This window comes from Lipotes vexillifer, unplaced genomic scaffold, assembly GCF_000442215.2.
Source record: "Lipotes vexillifer unplaced genomic scaffold, Lipotes_vexillifer_v1.1 scaffold916, whole genome shotgun sequence".
Lineage (NCBI taxonomy): Eukaryota > Metazoa > Chordata > Mammalia > Artiodactyla > Lipotidae > Lipotes > Lipotes vexillifer.
Window position 1 is genome coordinate 4125802 of NW_006798383.1, and position 18122 is coordinate 4143923.

The 18122-nt window shown below is 36.1% G+C and overlaps 1 protein-coding gene across 2 annotated transcripts in view; it reads left to right on the forward strand.

Moving 5' to 3' along the window:
* Positions 1 to 18122, forward strand: part of SLK (STE20 like kinase) — a 56392-nt gene that overhangs the window by 3623 nt on the left and 34647 nt on the right. For both annotated transcript variants that reach the window (XM_007470437.1, XM_007470438.1), the window contains exons 2-4: positions 14782 to 14946; positions 16943 to 16991; positions 17319 to 17468. In XM_007470437.1, the coding sequence (XP_007470499.1) occupies positions 14782 to 14946; positions 16943 to 16991; positions 17319 to 17468 (364 nt within the window). The remainder of the gene's footprint in view (positions 1 to 14781; positions 14947 to 16942; positions 16992 to 17318; positions 17469 to 18122) is intronic.

Genomic DNA, 18122 nt, shown 5'->3' on the forward strand with positions numbered 1-18122 from the left:
CCCGTGTCCCCTGCATCGGCAGGCGGACTCTCAACCACTGTGCCACCTGGGAAGCCCGGCATGCACCTTTTTTTAAAAAAAAAGTAGTGAAATATATAATCTTTGTATTGAAAAGTACAAAACATAAATGTACGTTTAGCAAACAATAGTAAAGTGAACTCATATTAACAACCATCAGAGTAAAGGAATTCTGCCAGTACCCCAGAATCCTTCCCACCTCCTTTCTGAATTACTTCCTCTCTCCCCCTAAAGGAAACCACTATCCTATCTGTAAGTTTTTCATTTCTTTCCTTTCTTCATAGTTTACTATCTAGGAGTGTATAACTAAACATGATAACTTTAGTTTTGTATGTATTGAGTGTATTTTGTGTCTTGCCTCTTTTGAAATCAGCATTATGTTTGTGAGGCTTGTCTTTGTTATCACTAAAGCGGTATGTAGTTAATTGTTGCATAGAATTCCAATATATGGTTACATCACCAATTATTTACCATTGTACTGTTAATGGATATATCAGTTGTTTCCAGTGTTTGGCTTTTATACACAGTACTGGTGCATATATGTATGAGTTTCACTAAGACTTAACTCAGGAGTAGAATTGCTGGGTTATAGGGTAGTGTATCTTTAATTTTACTAGATGATGCCATACTATACCAGTTTACACTCCCACCAGCAGCGTATGATAATTTCCTTGCTCTGCATTCTCTCCAACATTTGATATTGTCAGAATTTTTAAGTTTTGACAATCTGATGTTATAGTTCTCCTTGTGCTTTTTTTTTTTTTTTTTTTTTTTGGCGGTACGCGGGCCTCTCACTATTGTGGCCTCTCCCATTGCGGAGCACTGGCTCCGGATGCACAGGCTCAGCGGCCATGGCTCATGGGCCCAGCTGCTCCGCGGCATGTGGGATCTTCAGGAACCGGGGCACGAACCCGTGTCCCCTGCATCGGCAGGTGGACTCTCAACCACTGCGCCACCTGGGAAGCCCTCCTTGTGCTTTTAATACATCTTTCTCTGACTGCTAATAAGTGATTCTTTTCATAGGTTTATTAGTATTTGAATTTCTTCTTTTGTGTTCAGGTTTCTTGTTCATGTTCCTCTTGGATGTCTTTTTCTTGTTTATTTGTAGTGTATTCTGGATTTTAACCATTTGCTGGTTATGGTTATTGCAAATACATTTTCATTCTGTGCCTGTCTTTTCATTTTCTTTATGGTGTCTTTTTATGAACAGGAAGTTCTTGACTTTAATATACTCCAACTTTGTTTTTTCTTTTTGTTAATGCTTTCTCTATTGTATTTGAGAAATTCTTTCCTGGAGTGTCCTTCCAGTTGTTGGATGGGATGCTGCCCGATGAATCACCTAATAAAGCTAATTAGATCTTTGGGAAAAAAAAAAAAGAAAAGAAGAGAAAGGCTTTCCTAACCTGAGATCATGGAGATAATCCCCTATTTTATCTTCTAAGAGCTTTATGATTTTGCCTTTAACATTTAGGTCTACAACACTAAATGTTAGAATAGATTTTTTGCAAATGGTATGATATAGGGGTCCAATTTCATTTTTTTCTCCGACGGATACACAATTGTCCCAAGACTCATCACTGGGGGAAACTATTCTTCCACTGCTCTGCAGTGCTGTCTGCAACATGTGTCTGTTTCTGCGATCTCTAGTCTCTTCATTGATCTATGAGTCTATTCCTTTGTCAGTATCCCACTGTCTTAATTAGGAAAGCATTGAAACAAATCTCTGCTAGAGAAAGACTTCCCCTTGTTCTTATTCAGCAGTGTCTAGTATATTCTTGGCCTTTAGTGCTTTCATGTACATTTTAGAATTAGCTTAATTGAGTTCCACAAAAAAACCTGTTGTGCCTTTTTGAAGGGGTTTTATTGAATTTATATTTAGATCAACTTTGGAAAAATTAACGTCTTCCTGATACTGAGTCTTCCTACCTATGCATATGTTTTATCTCTAGGTCTTTTTTTTAATATATCTCAATAATGGCTTATAATTTTCCTCCCCAGAAGTCTTAGGAGTTCAGACTACTTCAAGAGTGTCTTAAATGCTTTGATTTTCCTATTGGAATTTCTTCCTTGTTTTGGTTATGTACAACCTTCAGTAGTCTTCTGAGAAAGGATGAATGGAAGGTTCGGTTTTTAAGACCAGGCCTGTCTGAATATGTCTGTATTATAATGTCATACTTGATGTATAGTTTGGTTGTAGAATTCTAGGTCAAAAATACATTTTTGAACTAGCGTTGGTGAGGACAAAGAGCAATTGAGAAAATCCCCATCCCTTACTTATGGCCAGTCTTCCAAAGTGATTGTATGAATTTATACCCCCATAAGTAAGGGATGGGAATTTTCTCAGTTGCTCTTTGTCCTCACCAACACTTGCTATTGTTATTAATACTGTTACTAATATTTTATGTTAGCCATTCTGGTGAGTGTGAAGTGGTTTTATTTTACATTTTCCTTATGACTAAAAAAGTGGAGTCATGTGCCTATCGAATATTTGGGTATTTTCTTTTTTGTGAAATTTCCTGTTTGTTTGCCCATTTAAAAAAACAGCTGTATTGAGGTATAATTTATATAACTCAGAATTCACCTATTTTTTGTTTATAACTTGATGAGTTTTAATAACTTTGTACAGTTGTGCAACCGCCACTACAGTCTAGCTTTAGAATCCTCTTTTGACCACCTGAAGTTCCCTTGTGCCCATTTACAGTCAATTCCTGTTCCTGCTGGGGTTTTCTTTGATTACTAATGAGGTTGAATTCCTTTTTATATACTTATTGGCCATGTGGGTTTCTTCTTCTCTGAAGTGCTTGTTAAAGTGTTTTGGGTTCTTTTTCTTTTTCTCATTGATTTATGGGAGTCTGTATATTCCGGGAACTAATCCTCTCAAGTTATATATGATGGCACATTATTTTCTCTTGCTTTGTAGTTTGTCTTTTCTTTCTCTTTATGATATCCTTCTTTTGTATAGACATTTCAGATTTTAATGTAGTTCAATTTATTAACTTTTTATACTTAGTGCTTTTTGTCTTAAAATTTCCTTACCCAGGGTGATGAAGATGTCCTCCTATGTTATGTTCTTAAAGTTTTATGGTGTTGCCTTCTTCCTATACATTAGGTCTATAATTAAACTGATGTTGGCTTTTGTCTATAGTGTGAAGTCGGGGTCCAGTTTCATTTTTTCTATGTAGATACCCAGTTGTCTCAACACAATTTACTGAAAAGACCACCCTTTCCATATTGCTTTGCAGTGCCTCCATCATATGTCAAACGTCCATATACACATGGTATATTTCTATGAATTTCCTATTTCTTTAGGATAAATTCCTAGAATTAGAATTGTTAGGGCAAAATACATGATCATTTATTAATGTTTACTGTGAAATTACTCTAGAAAGGTTTATAAATTTATTTTTAAATTAATTTTTAATTATATTGTAAGATGTTATGGAAAAACCTGAATGCAAATAATTAAAGAAGTTCTATTTATTGGGAAAATTAACTTTAAAGTTAGTTTCTTTGACCATTACTCTAATTATTGTTCCTTCTCTTCTCTCCATAAATGTAACTATTATCATCGGTTTCTTTTTCTGTTTGTTTTGTTTTTTGGGGGTTTTTTTTGGCCGTGCTGCGTGGCTTGCGGGATCTCAGTTCTCTGATCAGGAATTGAACCCAGGCCACGGCAGTGAAAACGCTGAATCCTGTCCTCTGGACCACCAGGGAACTCCCCATCATCAGTTTCATGTATATGTTTCTAGATATTTTTCTGTGTACTTACGTATATATACATGGGTTATATGTATTTAAACAACCCAACAGTGGTCTGTTTCTGTGCCTTTGTTCCTTGACTTTTTCAATGTTAGTTTTTATCCTTTTAAAAAAGTATTTGCTTTTTCAGTAGACAAAAAGAGTATCTGTTTATTTCATTTTCCATTTCTCTCATTTTTAAAGAGATTGCCATTTAAAAATTAATTGAATTATTCATATTCTAATAGAGTTGTTTTCTTGTTGATTTGAAAGTACTTTTTATGTACTATGAAAATGAGCACTTTATAATAATGGTGCAGTTATTCTGGTTACTTTAGTTTATGCTGCTTTTTTGATATAAAGACATATAATGTTCTTCTACAAAATCTGTCAGTGTGTTGCTTTGCTTTTTTTTCCTTCACTTTCATGCTTAGAAAAGCCTTCCCTACCCAGAAATTAGATAAATATTTATATTTTCTTCTAAACTTCTTAATAGTTCAGTTATGAAGAATTTTAACTTTAATTCATCTGGAATATAATTTTTTTTCTGTGGATTGACATGACGCTCTATTCTACCCTAAAAAAACCAAAAATACATTTTCTCTATTTCTAGAAATGTAAATACTGTTATTTTGAAAATATAGCAAAGTATAAAGAAGAATATATAAAAATAATTCTACCTTTTAGATAACCTGTTAATTTAAAAGAATTCAAGGGTATACTCATGTGGTTAGAAACTTGAACAGTACAAGAGATGATAAAAATGAAAGCCTTCCCCGCCAGTCTTTTTTCCTGAATTTAACCACTATAATAATATCTGTGTATCTTTTCAGGTAAAATTTTATGCCTGTATGAGCATATATACAAATGCTTTGTTTGTAAAACTGAAACTATATCGACACATGCACGTTAGTATATACAGGTGAACTTAACTGCCTATCAAATTGATAGCATAATCATACTGGAAAAGTGCTTCAAATGATGTTTTAAATTAATTAATTAATTTTTGACTGCATTGGGTCTTCGTTGCAGTACGCGGGCTTCTCATTGTGGTGGCTTATCTTGTTGTGGAGCACAGGCTCTAGGTGCATGGGCTTCAGTAGTTGTGGAGCACAGGCTCTAGGTGCACGGGCTTCAGTAGTTGTGGCACGCAGGCTCAATAGTTGTGGCTCGTGGGCTCTAGAGTGCAGGCTCAGTAGTTGTGGTACATGGGCTTAGTTGCTCTGTGGCACGTGGGATCTTCCCGGACGAGGGCTCGAACCCGTGTTCCCTGTATTGGCAGGCAGATTCTTAACCACTCTGCCACCAGGGAAGTCCCAAATGATTTTTGAATAGAGTGCTCTGACTAGTGGGATATATTTAAAGGATAGAAAGAACAGCAGAGAATGCTTGAACTTTATTAAATAGGTTTGTTACTAGTAGTGATACTAATGTTATAATTCTGAAAATATATGTACTATAGGATAGAGCAAATTAATTAATATAGTGCTGTTTTCAGAACTAGGGTTGTAACTCGGAGAAAGGGGTTATAAGCTTGAAATGTAAGGAAGAACCCTGTGACGTTGATTTTTGAACTGGAGGTTTTAGTTTGAACTCGTGATAACACATGCACTCATGCCCTCAACACACACACACACACACACACACACACACACACACACACACACACAATACATATATACACATTCCTGTTTTCCACTGAAAAGGCCTAGAAGTAATGATAGCTAGTACTCCTAGCTCTTGGTTTCTAAATACCATTCCCCACTAAAAGGAACCAGGGCTCGTTGAAAAGTCTGATCCAGGTCTGGGCTAGAGAAGTACAAAAGTGATAAAAATTTAAAAGTAAAAGCCTCCCCACTACTCGTTTTTTCCCGAAGGAGGCTGGATATCTTAGACCAGAAAGCAAAGATATGCTCAAAAATTAATGGAGACATGCCCAAAGAATACCGGTTAGTTTTGAGCAACAAAAATATCAACAAAATAGTAGCCTAATAGAGGAATGCTAGTTAGTTAATGTATGAAGATTGATAAAATTAGAAAAACCACTGTTTTGCAACCACACTATAATAATTCAGGCAAAAATTATTGATGGATGCTAAAAAAATCGTTGTGTGGAAGGCTGTGGAGGAACATGGTTTCACCCCGTAAGTATCACCCAGTAAATGTACCTTTTTGGTAGAGAGAGCTGATGGATACCATCTTAATCAAGTGATCAAACCTGGGGTTAATCAACAGTAACAGGAGGGACTGTATTTTCTGATATAATTCAGTGGAAACTGTATAATCACCTAATGTAGTATTTTTGTTAAAGATATTTAACCTGAATCTGATAATGAGGAAACAATCAGGTAAATCCATGGTTTGAACTTTTAAAAATGTAAGCAATAAAGGATTTTTTTTTTTAGATACTTGAGAAATTTGAATATGGAGTATATATTAGATATTGTATCAATGTTAAATTCTTTGGGTGTGTTAATTATATTGTGGTTATGTGTGAAGTGCAGCTTACTTTGCAAGTGGCATAGTAAAAAGGAAATGCATGTATGTGTGTGTTAGTATACACATATCTATACACATACATATCTTTTACATATATATGTAAAATATATGTGTGTGGATTTTGTGTTGTGTGTATGTGAGAGTGAGAAAAGCACATATAACAAAATGTTAATTGTGACTCTGGGTGAGGGGTGTATGGGTGTTCACTGTCTGTTCACTCAGCTTCTCTGTAGGTTTGAATTTTTCAAAATAAAAAAATGAGGGGTAATATTTTAAAATACTCTTCTGCACATTGCTTCATTTCAGTTAACAGTTCTCCTTTTCACATATTTTTCCTCCCTCTATATAGTCATCATTTTTCTCTTTCTCATTTTCTATGAAAGGAGAAAGAAGGTCTCCTTTCAGAGTAGGCAACTACTTCTATACTGTTACTAAAGTTATTTGGTGTTTATTAAATACCGCGTTTTGTTCTGTACTCAATACCACACGAAGTCCAAATTCCTAGCATGTATACATTTACGTTTTAAAAGAGGTAACTGAAACTTTGGATTGCAAAAATAGCTTTAATGTTCTGGCTTTTCTTTTTTCCTTCTTTGTAAAAATCTTAGTATTTGTGTTGAATAACTTACCTTGACAGCAGCATGTTCTGGCCCTTTTATAATTGAACGTTGAGAATGGTTGTGTGGCGGTGACCTTCCTTACCATTTAAAAGCCTTTATTTTTCTTGAATTAATGTCCAGAAGTAGTACATCTTTGTCATATTTTTAAATATTTTTTTGAAATTGTCTTTTCATGTTCTCACTTTTTCATCTTTTCAACTACGCAGCCTATGCAAATTTCCACAGCTTATCTTTCACACAATTGTCAATAATGTTTCAGTTTATTCAGGCTGCTCCCGAGTCAGCAAGTCCTTGAAATAAGTGGGAAAACTGTGTGATCTGAGAATTGGTAAAACATTTTGGAAACTGCAGATTTAGCCAACATTAACTTATTACGGACATTTTGCTGTTGGTATCTTGACCGACAGTAACTCAGTTTTCAATAAATAACCAGAACAATATAAATAAAATAGTGTTTGGGAATATAAAGAGAATATAGAGTATATTCCTTTCTCTTTTGCAGAATTCAGGAAATGACATGAGAATTCTTTAAAAAAAATTTATTTATTTATTTATTTATTTGGTGATGCCAAGCGGCATGTGGGATCTTAGCTCCCCAGCCAGGGGTGAACTCATGGCCCCTGCAGTGGAAGCGCAGAGTCCTAACCACTGGACTGCCAGGAAATTCCCCGAAAAATGCTTTTTTAAAAAGGATTTCTGTAATATTTTCCAGATGGGAAGAGTATAGTTGATCCTCATTATTTGCGGATTCTGTATTTGTGAATTTGTCTACTTGCTAAAATCTGTTTGTAGTCCCCAAATCTATACATGCATTACTTTCACAGTCATTTGTGTACGTGTGCAAAGCTATGTAAAATATGAGTCCCTAGACCCACACATTACATGCTGAGATTGAACTAGGTGATGCTATGTCTTCTTGTCTCAGCTTTCATACAGAGATTTCCAAAGGATGGAGACAGTAGAGAGCAATGTAGTGAAGTGCAAGAAGTTCCTGCTTTGGGACCAGTTGGATGGGGTTTGAATCCCAGCTCTGGCACCTGTTAATTGGGGCAGCCACCTAACATTTCTGAACCTCATTTTCTCTTTTGTAAAACAAAGAAAATAGAATCTACCAGGATGAGTTGTTTTTGAGATTGAAGATTATAATCTATGTGAGGAGGGGTGTGTGTGTGTATTTCTTTTAGGAGCAGTGGTTCAGTATTCACTAATTCAGGGTTTGTAGTGACCTATATAGAACATAACTAGCACAAATAATGGAAAGCAACTGTATATCTTTGCCAAGTGATGTTGAGTAATTTTATTCTCATTTGATATTCACACTCATTCCTAGCAAAATCTTATCAGGGCTCTGAGAAGATCACCAGAATTAGCATATACTGTAAAACAGGTAGCAACAATAGCTAAACAATCTAAAACTATCTGCTTTCTCTAGTGCTATTCTTTTTTTTTCCCCTCACTTAACTGCTCTTTGGAACTTTGAATGTTTATTAACCAATATTTATTTTTAATTTTTTTAACTTTTTATTTTATGTTGGAGTATAGCTGATTAACAATGTTGTGATAGTTTCAGGTGCACAGCAAAGGGACTCAGCTATACATATACATGCATCTCTTCTCCCCCAAACTCACCTCCCATCCAGGCTGCCACATAGCATTGAGCAGGGTTCTCTGTGCTATACAGTAGGTCCTTGTTGGTTATCTATTTTATTTATTTTTAAATGCATAGATCTTTTTAAAAGTTTTATTTATTTTGTTATTTATTTTATTTTTGTCTGCGTTGGGTCTTTGTTGCTGTGCACAGGCTTTTCTCTAGTTGCGGAGAGCGGGGGCTACTCTTTGTTGCGGTGCGCAGGCTTCGCATTGCAGCGGCTTCTCTCATTGCTGAGCATGGGCTCTAGAGTGCAGGCTCAGTAGTTGTGGCGCACGGGCTTAGTTGCTCTGTGGCATGTGGGATCTTCCCGGACCAGGGCTCGAACCCATGTCCCCTGCATTGGCAGGCGGATTCTTAACCACTGCGCCACCAGGGAAGCCCCAAGAATAACTCAGTCTGCCTTTAAGGGGCTTGTTGAAAGCCAGCTAACAGCTGGAGGTGCCGGGGAATGAACCTGGGGCCTGGTACATGCGTGTACATGTTGATCCCAAACTCCGTGACTATCCCTTCCCCCCATCCTTCCCCGTATGAGTTTGTTTCTGTTTTGTAAATAAGTTCATTTGTATCATTTCTTTTTAGATTCTGCATAACCAAATATTTAATACTACGCTGTGTCTTAGTTCTCCCATCTATAATCCTCATCTGTTTTAGAAGGATTATGCCACTTATTAAATTCGTGTCTTTCAGCTCCAGACACCCCCTTCTATAGCTCTACTTTGTGATGCTGTTCTAAGATTTTGCAAATCACATTTCTGACTTGCCAGCTGCTCACTTTTAGGTTTCAGAAGTATGGAGCACTAGAGGGAGGCTGCAAGGAGGAGGAGGAAGAAAGAACCTACACCTTTCTCTTTGTTTGCTGTGGGCTCCCTGTCTGCTTTCCTGTTACTTTGACCATCATCCTAGTGGAAATTCTTCACTCCAGCAACAGTAGTCCTGAATTCAGTTTGTAGTTTTTCCAGCACTCACAGAGCTAGCCTCATCACAACCCTTACTAACACCAGCTCCAGTTGGCCAGTCCCCTCTTCTTCAAAAGGTACCCTAGTCCCACAAGATCCTCTTCCAAGTTCAGAGCCAGCAGCAGCAGCTGAGCAGAGCAGCACTCTCTCCTCAGGGAGCTCAGTTTCAGCTCTGCAGAATCTTTCCTCCAGGTTTTTGAGTTTTAGTCATTCCAGTCTCTTTCCTTGGCTCCTGTGATTCATGAAGATAAAAACATAGTGATTTTTTTTTTTTTTTTTCCTTGCGTTATGCGGGCCTCTCACTGTTGTGGCCTCTCCCATTTGCGGAGCACAGGCTCCGGACGCGCAGGCTCAGCGGCCATGGCTCACGGGCCCAGCCGCTCCGCGGCATGTGGGATCTTCCCGAAACGGGGCACGAACCCGCGTCTCCTGCATCAGCAGGCGGACTCTCAAGCACTGCGCCACCAGGGAAGCCCAAAACATAGTGATTTTTAAGTGATCACGACTGATCTCTGAAACCTGTTTATGTATTGAAGTTATGTATCCTTTAAATTAATATCTGAGTATTTGTTATTTCACTCTTGTTTTAATTAACATTTGTTTAGTTATAATTACGTCTTTATGTGAAGAATTTTCATGCTTTAGGTAGTAGATGAGACTGTTTCTTTTTTTTTTAAAATAAATTTATTTATTCATTTTTGGCTGCATTGGGTCTTCGTTGTTGTGCACAGGCTTTCTCTAGTTGCGGCGAGTGGGGGCTACTCTTCGTTGAAGTGTGCGGGCTTCTCATTGCTGTGGCCTCTCTTGTTGCGGAGCATGGGCTCTAGGCGCCGGGCTTCAATAGTTATGGCTCGTGGGCTCAGTAGTTGTGGCTTTTGGGCTCCAGAGTGTGGGCTCAGTAGTTGTGGCGCATGGGCTTAGTTGCTCCGTGGCATGTGGGATCTTCCTGGACCAGAGCTCGAACCCGTGTCCCCTGCACTGGAAGGCTGATTCTTAACCACTGAGCCACCAGGGAAGTCCCGAGACTGTTTCTTTTTAACACTTTATTTGCATTATGTTTGTTGGTAGTTTTATTCACTTAACAGTGTTTATTTCAGTTTTGATTTTTAGAGTTCTCTGGAATCAGATCCTGATGAGTAATCAAGTTATTTTCAAACAATAATGTAAGAAGCACTATATTTTCTAATGTAAATTTTATTTATCATTTATATTAAACCAAATGGTATTATTGTTGGTTTAATCAGTATACCCAGGGCAATGGAATAATGAAATTTGTTACTACAAAGAACTTTAGAGATTATCTAGTATTAATTATTTTTCCCCTTTCATGCCATTCTATTCGCAAGTAAAATACACATCTTTAAAATCTTCCAGGACATTGGTAGAGGCATGCAGAAGCAGGATGACTTTTAACTCTACTCACAATATCCTTGGTCTCTTACCAGGGCTCATATTTTATAGTGTTCCTCTTTAAGGACAGTTCCTCTGTGCTCTTTCTTCCCAAAGTGTTAAGTTAAAATGGTGAGAGAAGGGCTTATTTCTCACTGGCTTATTTCCTGACTTGGGGGAGGGCGAGTTCTATTTATTATTTTTTCAACTGTAGTGTCTTTCTTAGAGAGATAAACATAATGTCATATTTTACCAGTTATGATAGACTTTTTTTTTTTGCGGTACGCGGGCTTCTCACTGTTGTGGCCTCTCCCGTTGTGGAGCACAGGCTCTGGACGCGCAGCCTCAGCGGCCATGGCTCACGGGCCCAGCCGCTCCGCGGCACGTGGGATCTTCCCGGACCGGGGCACGAACCCGCGTCCCCTGCATCGGCAGGTGGACTCTCAACCGCTGCGCCACCAGGGAAGCCCAGACTTTTCACTTTTAAACATCTCTCAAATTGGGATATGTCCCAATTTATTGATTGACGCCTTAGTATTGTTGTTCACCAGATGGCAGTTGTGATGTATCTGTCATTGCCTATGCTTTGTGAACATAGTTGTATCTCTGGTGTCATACAGTTGCAACCCCTTGATGTTTTCAATCAATAAACCATTTAAGAACGTTTTGAAGAAAGAATATGAGTCCTGGCTGTCATCTGAAAGCTTCATTTAGCACCTGTGGTAAGATCAAGACAGTATCAGCATTATAATTGCAAAATGGGAGACAGTGGCTTCAAAGAAAATTTTGGAGACAGTAGTAGAGGGGCACGTTTTAAAGAAATGCTGCATCACCAAAGCTTTTCATGGCTAGAGAATGATATTGTGTGGAAAAACACAGACATTAGATAATTCTGAGTGAAAAAGTGACTCAGGAGTTAAATGTGAAGAAGTGTTTAATTTTTCACGTTTGCACAAGGATAATATACGCTAACAATTTTTGTCTATGTTTATCCAGAAGAGCTCTTAAAAAGGAATAATGTGAAAATTCTAAATGATAAAGTGCCTGGCAGTTTTTCTTCCTTAGTGGAACATAAGATAATGGCACATCTTAAAAGGCTTCGTAGATTTGATAAAATATGGTAGATTAGCATATTATTCTAGAGTGGTAGTTATGACTGATAAAGTTATCTTTTTATCCATACATATTCTGTGAACCCTAAACATTAGGGTTACTTTGTTTTGTAGTAATTAGTATTAATTTTTACCTCTACCTAAGGAAGTAAAATGTAGCAAAATCTAATTAGGAGAATTCCCATATATAGGCTAATACCTGGTTTGTTTATTCTGTCTACCTAAGGAAGTAAAATGTAGCAAAATCTACTTAGGAGAATTCCTATATATAGGCTGATACCTGGTTTGTTTATTCTTTCATCATCATCTCAGAGGTTAGATAATAGATCCCTAAGAAATATCCCATAGACTGACTTTTTTGTATCTTATTGCCTCTGTAAAAATAATACATGTCCATTTAAAAATATAAACAATATGAAAAATATAGAAAAAGTCAAAAGCATGTGAAACTCTGCCATCCCCACTGATGATGTCTTTCCAGATATTTCTTATGTAGCTATCCCTGTGTGAAAATGGATGTGTAGTTTTTGTAAAACTGCATACCTTTTGTGTTTAGTAAGTTACTTTTTTTCCATTCAGTGATATGTTGTGGCTTTTGTCCCATCTTAAGAAATATTAATTGGTTAGTCAAATAATTTTAATGGTTGCATAATTTTCCATTGTAGAAGCATACTGAATGATTTAAGTAGGTTCCCGTTAATGGATATTTAGGTTGATTAAGTCTTCTTTATTGTAAACAGTGCTTTGATGAATATTTTGTGCATGCATTTTTTTTTGTAAAATTATCTCCTTATAAATTATTAAAAATGGGATTTGGACATTTATTTGTTTATTAAAACACTTATTACTAGCTTTTGAAAGTTTGCTATTTTTTCTTTTAAGGTGATAGATTTACTGAAGTGATGATAACATATATAATATTGAAATATCTTTTAAAAACCTCATTAGTATTTTAAGATTTGATTGCTAACTTTAAAAAAATGATCTCGGCTTCTACTACATATTTGGAAACCTTTCATTTCTAATAAATGGAAGTTATTCAATTAAAGAAAATGGAAAAGTTAAAGTACTAAAAACAATGAAAAATAATTAAAGTGATGGAACTATAGGGAAACTGGAAAGGGTAATGATTAAAATAAAGAAAGGGCTTTGGAAACAACCTGGATTTGAATCCTGATTCAGCCTCTTACTAGCTCTACATGACCTCGGGGAAGCCTTTTAATGTCTCTAAATTTATTTATCCTCCTTAAAAGTAGGGATGCTAATATATCATGGGGTCATTTTGAGGATTAAATAATAATAGTAATAATTCCAGATAACATGTTTGAATCTTTTTTACTATGTATGGCAGGCATTGTATTAAATGTTTATATGTATTTTTTTCACTTGGCAAATATTTATTAATTCTCACAAACTCATGAGATATGTTTTATTGATGAGGAAGCTAAAACTAAAAAAGGGAGTTTGTAAGTTGCCCAAGCAACATAGTTAGCAAGTGGCAGAATCAGAATTTGAGCCCTACCAGTCTGACCTAGTAGAGCCTGCAATTTGAAATTCTATTGTATGTGTATATAAAGCACTTAGCACAGTGAATAACATGCATCAGTTAATATTTATGTTTAGGCTATCTTTAAAAAATAAGTATGTCAAGAGAATGAGAAGACGAGCCACTTGGAGAAAATGTTGGCAAAAGATATATCTGATAAAAGACCGTTATTCAAAATATATTAAGAATTCTTAAACCTCAACAATTAGAAAACCTACAGTCTGATTAAAAAATGGCCAGAAGATTTGGACACCTCACTGAAGAAGATATTCAGATGGCCAATAAGCATATGAAAAGATGCTCAATATCATATGTCATTAGGGAGTTGCAAGTTAAAACAAGGAGATACCACTACACACTTATTAGAATGACAAAAATCTATACCAACAGCACCAAATGTTGGCAGGGGTGTGGAGCAACAGGAACTCTCATTCATTGCTGTTGGGAATGCAAAATAGTATAGCCACTTTAGAAGACAGTTTGGCAGTATCTTGCAAAACTACACATACTCTTACCATGTGATCCAGTAATTCTGCTCCTTGGTACTTACTCAAAGCGGTTGAAAACTTAATATCCACACAAAAACCTGCACACAGATGTTTATAGCAGCCTTATTCACAATTGATAAAACTTGGAAACAACCAAGATGTCTTCAGTAGGTGAATGGATAAACAAACTGGCACATCTATATAATTGACTATTATTCAGTGCTAAAACGAAATTAGGTATCAAACCATGAGAAGACATGGAGGAATCTTAAATGCTTGTTACTAAGAGAGAAGCCAATCTGAAAAGGCTACATACTGTATGAAAAACAAAACTATGGAGACAGTAAAAAGATCAGTGGAGGGGTTAGCAAGAAGGGCAGGATGAATAGGCAGCGCATAGAGATTTTTAGGGCAGTGAAACTATTGCGTATGATATTATAATGGTGGATACATATCGTACATTTGTCCAGACCCGTAGAGCACATACCAGGAGTTAATCCTAATGTAAACAGTGGACTTTTGGTAATAATGATGTGTCAGTATAGGTTCATCAGTTGTAACAAATGTACCACTGTGGTGCAGAATGTTGATAGCGGGGGAGGCTGTGCATGTGTAGGGAGGAGAGTACATGGGAACTCTGTGTACTTTCTGCTCAGATTTGCGGGGAGCCTAAAACTACTCTAAAAAATAAAGTTTATTTTAAAAAAATATTTAAAAAGCAAGTATGCGTTATGAGCGTGAACTTCTGATACTTTTGTTTTTAGGCCCAGAATAAAGAGACCAATGTTTTAGCTGCTGCAAAGGTGATTGACACCAAATCTGAAGAAGAACTTGAAGATTACATGGTTGAAATTGATATATTAGCATCTTGTGATCACCCTAATATAGTCAAGCTTCTAGATGCCTTCTATTATGAGAACAATCTTTGGGTAAGTATTTTCTGATAATCTCTAGGAATAACCAAAATGAGTTAATTGTCCTAAAGAGGTTTATAAGTTTTGTAGGCCTATTTTATGTACTACCTCTTCTTTTTAGTCACTTAATGCTACTGGAATGAGAATTGACCTGCTGATGAGAGGGCCATTAACAACATAATTATCCTTAGCTTCAACAGATGTTTTTAAATTTTTTTTAAATTTTTTTTTTGCGGTACGCGGGCCCCTCACTGTTGTGGCCTCTCCCGCTGCGGAGCACGGGCTCCGGAGGCGCAGGCCCAGTGGCCATGGCTCACGAGCCCAGCCGCTCTGCGGCATGCGGGATCTTCCGGGACCGGGGCACGAACCCACGTCCCCTGCATCGGCAGGCGGACTCTCAACCACTGCACCACCAGGGAAGCCCTATTTTTTCTTTTTTAATTGAAGTATAGTTGATTTACTATGTTGTTAGTTTGAAGTGTCTTGTTTGAATTTAAGTGTCTTGATTTAAATTTAAGCATTTACTTAAAATGTTTTAAAGTTTCTTTTGTTTTCTTTGCAATTGTTTATAATTTCTTATACTAAACTTTTGATAAATCATGTAATAAATTATAAAATGCTTACTAGAAATGTTAAATATGGGGTTTGCCAAAAAGTTCATTCAGGTTTTTCCTTACGGAAACTTTTTGGCCAACCCAACATTTATCTTATATATTATCAAGCCCAACTTTAGTGCATGATGTAGTGGCCAAGTCTGTATGTAAAAATTTTATTCATTTTTAGGAAATATTAGGCATAAATAAATATATAAGTAAAGTGTTAATATTTAGTAAAATAACCAGTCAGTCACTTGCTCTGCACCGATACTAATTTAATCAAGAGGACTTTTTGAAATGGAGTTTTAGTTTTTTCTCCTTGAAGGAAGAAACAAAGTGTTACGAAAGAAGAGTAGATTGTACAAGCTGTACCTGATTGGGAATCAAAAGGCCTTTATTTTTTGGTTTTGGTGATGCTAGGCAGGAGCTTGAATAAGTCAATTAACCTTTATGACTTGTTTACTCATCTCTAGGATGAGTAATGATCTCTCTCTCAAATTATTTTTCATATGATATAATGAATTTCCAAACAATTTATTGGCAAGCTCCTGTAAAAAATAAAGTGTTGTTATACAGAGGAGAAAAAAGTGTGAAGCTACACAATTTGTTAAGGTATGTAATTAAAAAAAAATCTATAGTTATTATTAGTGTGGTGCCTTCTAATATAGTTGTTCAGCGTTCTAGCAGAATGTTTCCAGAGATAGTAATGAAAATGAATTCCTAGACAATAAATAGATAAGATCTTTACTTGAGACTGTTACAAAATAAAAAGCTGGACAACTGTGAGGGACAGTTTAGTGGGAGAGATAGACATTAATTAATCAAAGAATCATAATAAATATAAAATTAAAACTGTGATAAGGGTTAAGAAGGAAAGGTGCATGGTGGTATGTACCAGGGAGGTCTGGGAAGGCATCCATCAGGAAGTGATAATTGAGCTAGGATCTGAAGCTTTTGTATATGTTTTTTCTCCTATTTTTTAGAAAAACGAAAAGTTTCTCTTTTCAGGGTTTATTCCTAGAAATAAAGTTAAAAAATATACTTGATCACTTGCTTCTCAATAGTTACCTTAAAAAGGAGAGTATAAAATCTTTCAGTTGTGATGAAATGGATATATAATACTGTCCTGAATAAAAATTCTACACCTGGTAATTTTACAGAAGCAGGGACACTAAAAATGAAGGTTAACAAAAATGCACATATTTCCACAATGTGTTTTCTTTGTGCTTTCTTAGTTGTATATCATTAAGACTTGTAACTCTTTTTATAAAGAAAATCTTTATGGTTGTTAGCATACTATTGTTTCTGTAACCTAGGTTATTTTATAGCTATTTCTTTATCTTTTATGCTAAATTGAAGAAAAAATACTCAAACTCAATGTCATGTTAGACACATGCTTTTTTATTTGCCTGCAGATCCTCATTGAATTTTGTGCAGGTGGAGCAGTGGATGCTGTGATGCTTGGTAAATGGTTTTTTGTTCTTCATGTTTATATCTTAAATTATACTTAAAAAAAGTCAAATGATTTCAAACATTTATACATATATATTTATCTTACAGTTTAGAGACATTCAGTAAAGAAATCAGCCTAATTATTTTTATATTCTTGGATAATTGTAATAAAATTCTAAAATTAAACATTGAGTATAATATGTGAAGAAAGTTTTGTGTATAGTTTTTTAAAAATCAATTCATTGTGTGTGATCTTTGACAGTGATGGTAAAGTTATATAGCCTGCTGATATGCTTTCACTGTACAAAAATGCAGATTTGTTTACTTTTTTCATTGTAGAGCTTGAGAGACCATTAACTGAGTCCCAAATACAAGTAGTTTGTAAGCAGACTTTAGAGGCATTGAACTACTTACATGATAATAAAATCATCCACAGAGATCTAAAGGCTGGAAATATTCTTTTTACCTTAGATGGAGATATTAAGTTGGGTAAGTTTATTCCTTTATATAAAACATTTGAATGTGTGCTTTGAGCTTTCCCCCGTATGTCTGTAACTTAATATTGTTTTGTTACAAGTCAAATATGTGAAACATGGAGAATTGTATTCAAATATGTGAAACATGGAGAATTACTCGGTGTTAATTTTTTCCCCCCGTTTATTTAGGTCTTCTTTAATATCTTTCAACAGTGTTGTATAGTTTTCAGAGTACAGGTCTTTCAATTCCTGTATGCTTTTATTTATTTATTTTAAACATCTTTATTGGAGTATAATTGCTTTACAATGGTGTGTTAGTTTCTGCTTTATAACAAAGTGAATCAGCTATACATAGACATATATCCCTATATCTCCTCAGTGTTAATTTTTAAGATACTTCCTTGGAGGGAATTCCCTGGCGGTCCAGTGGTGAGGACTCGGCGCTTTCACTGCTGAGGGCCCGGGTTCAATTCCTGGTCAGGGAACTAAGATCCCATACACCATGCAGTGTGGACAAAAAAAAAAACAAAACAAAACTTCCTTGGATACATAATTATTCATTAACTCCCAGAATTCCTAAGTCTAGGCACCTCATATAAAGACTCTTTAAGGGCTTCCCTGGTGGCGCAGTGCTTGAGAGTCCGCCTGCCGATGCAGGAGACGCGGG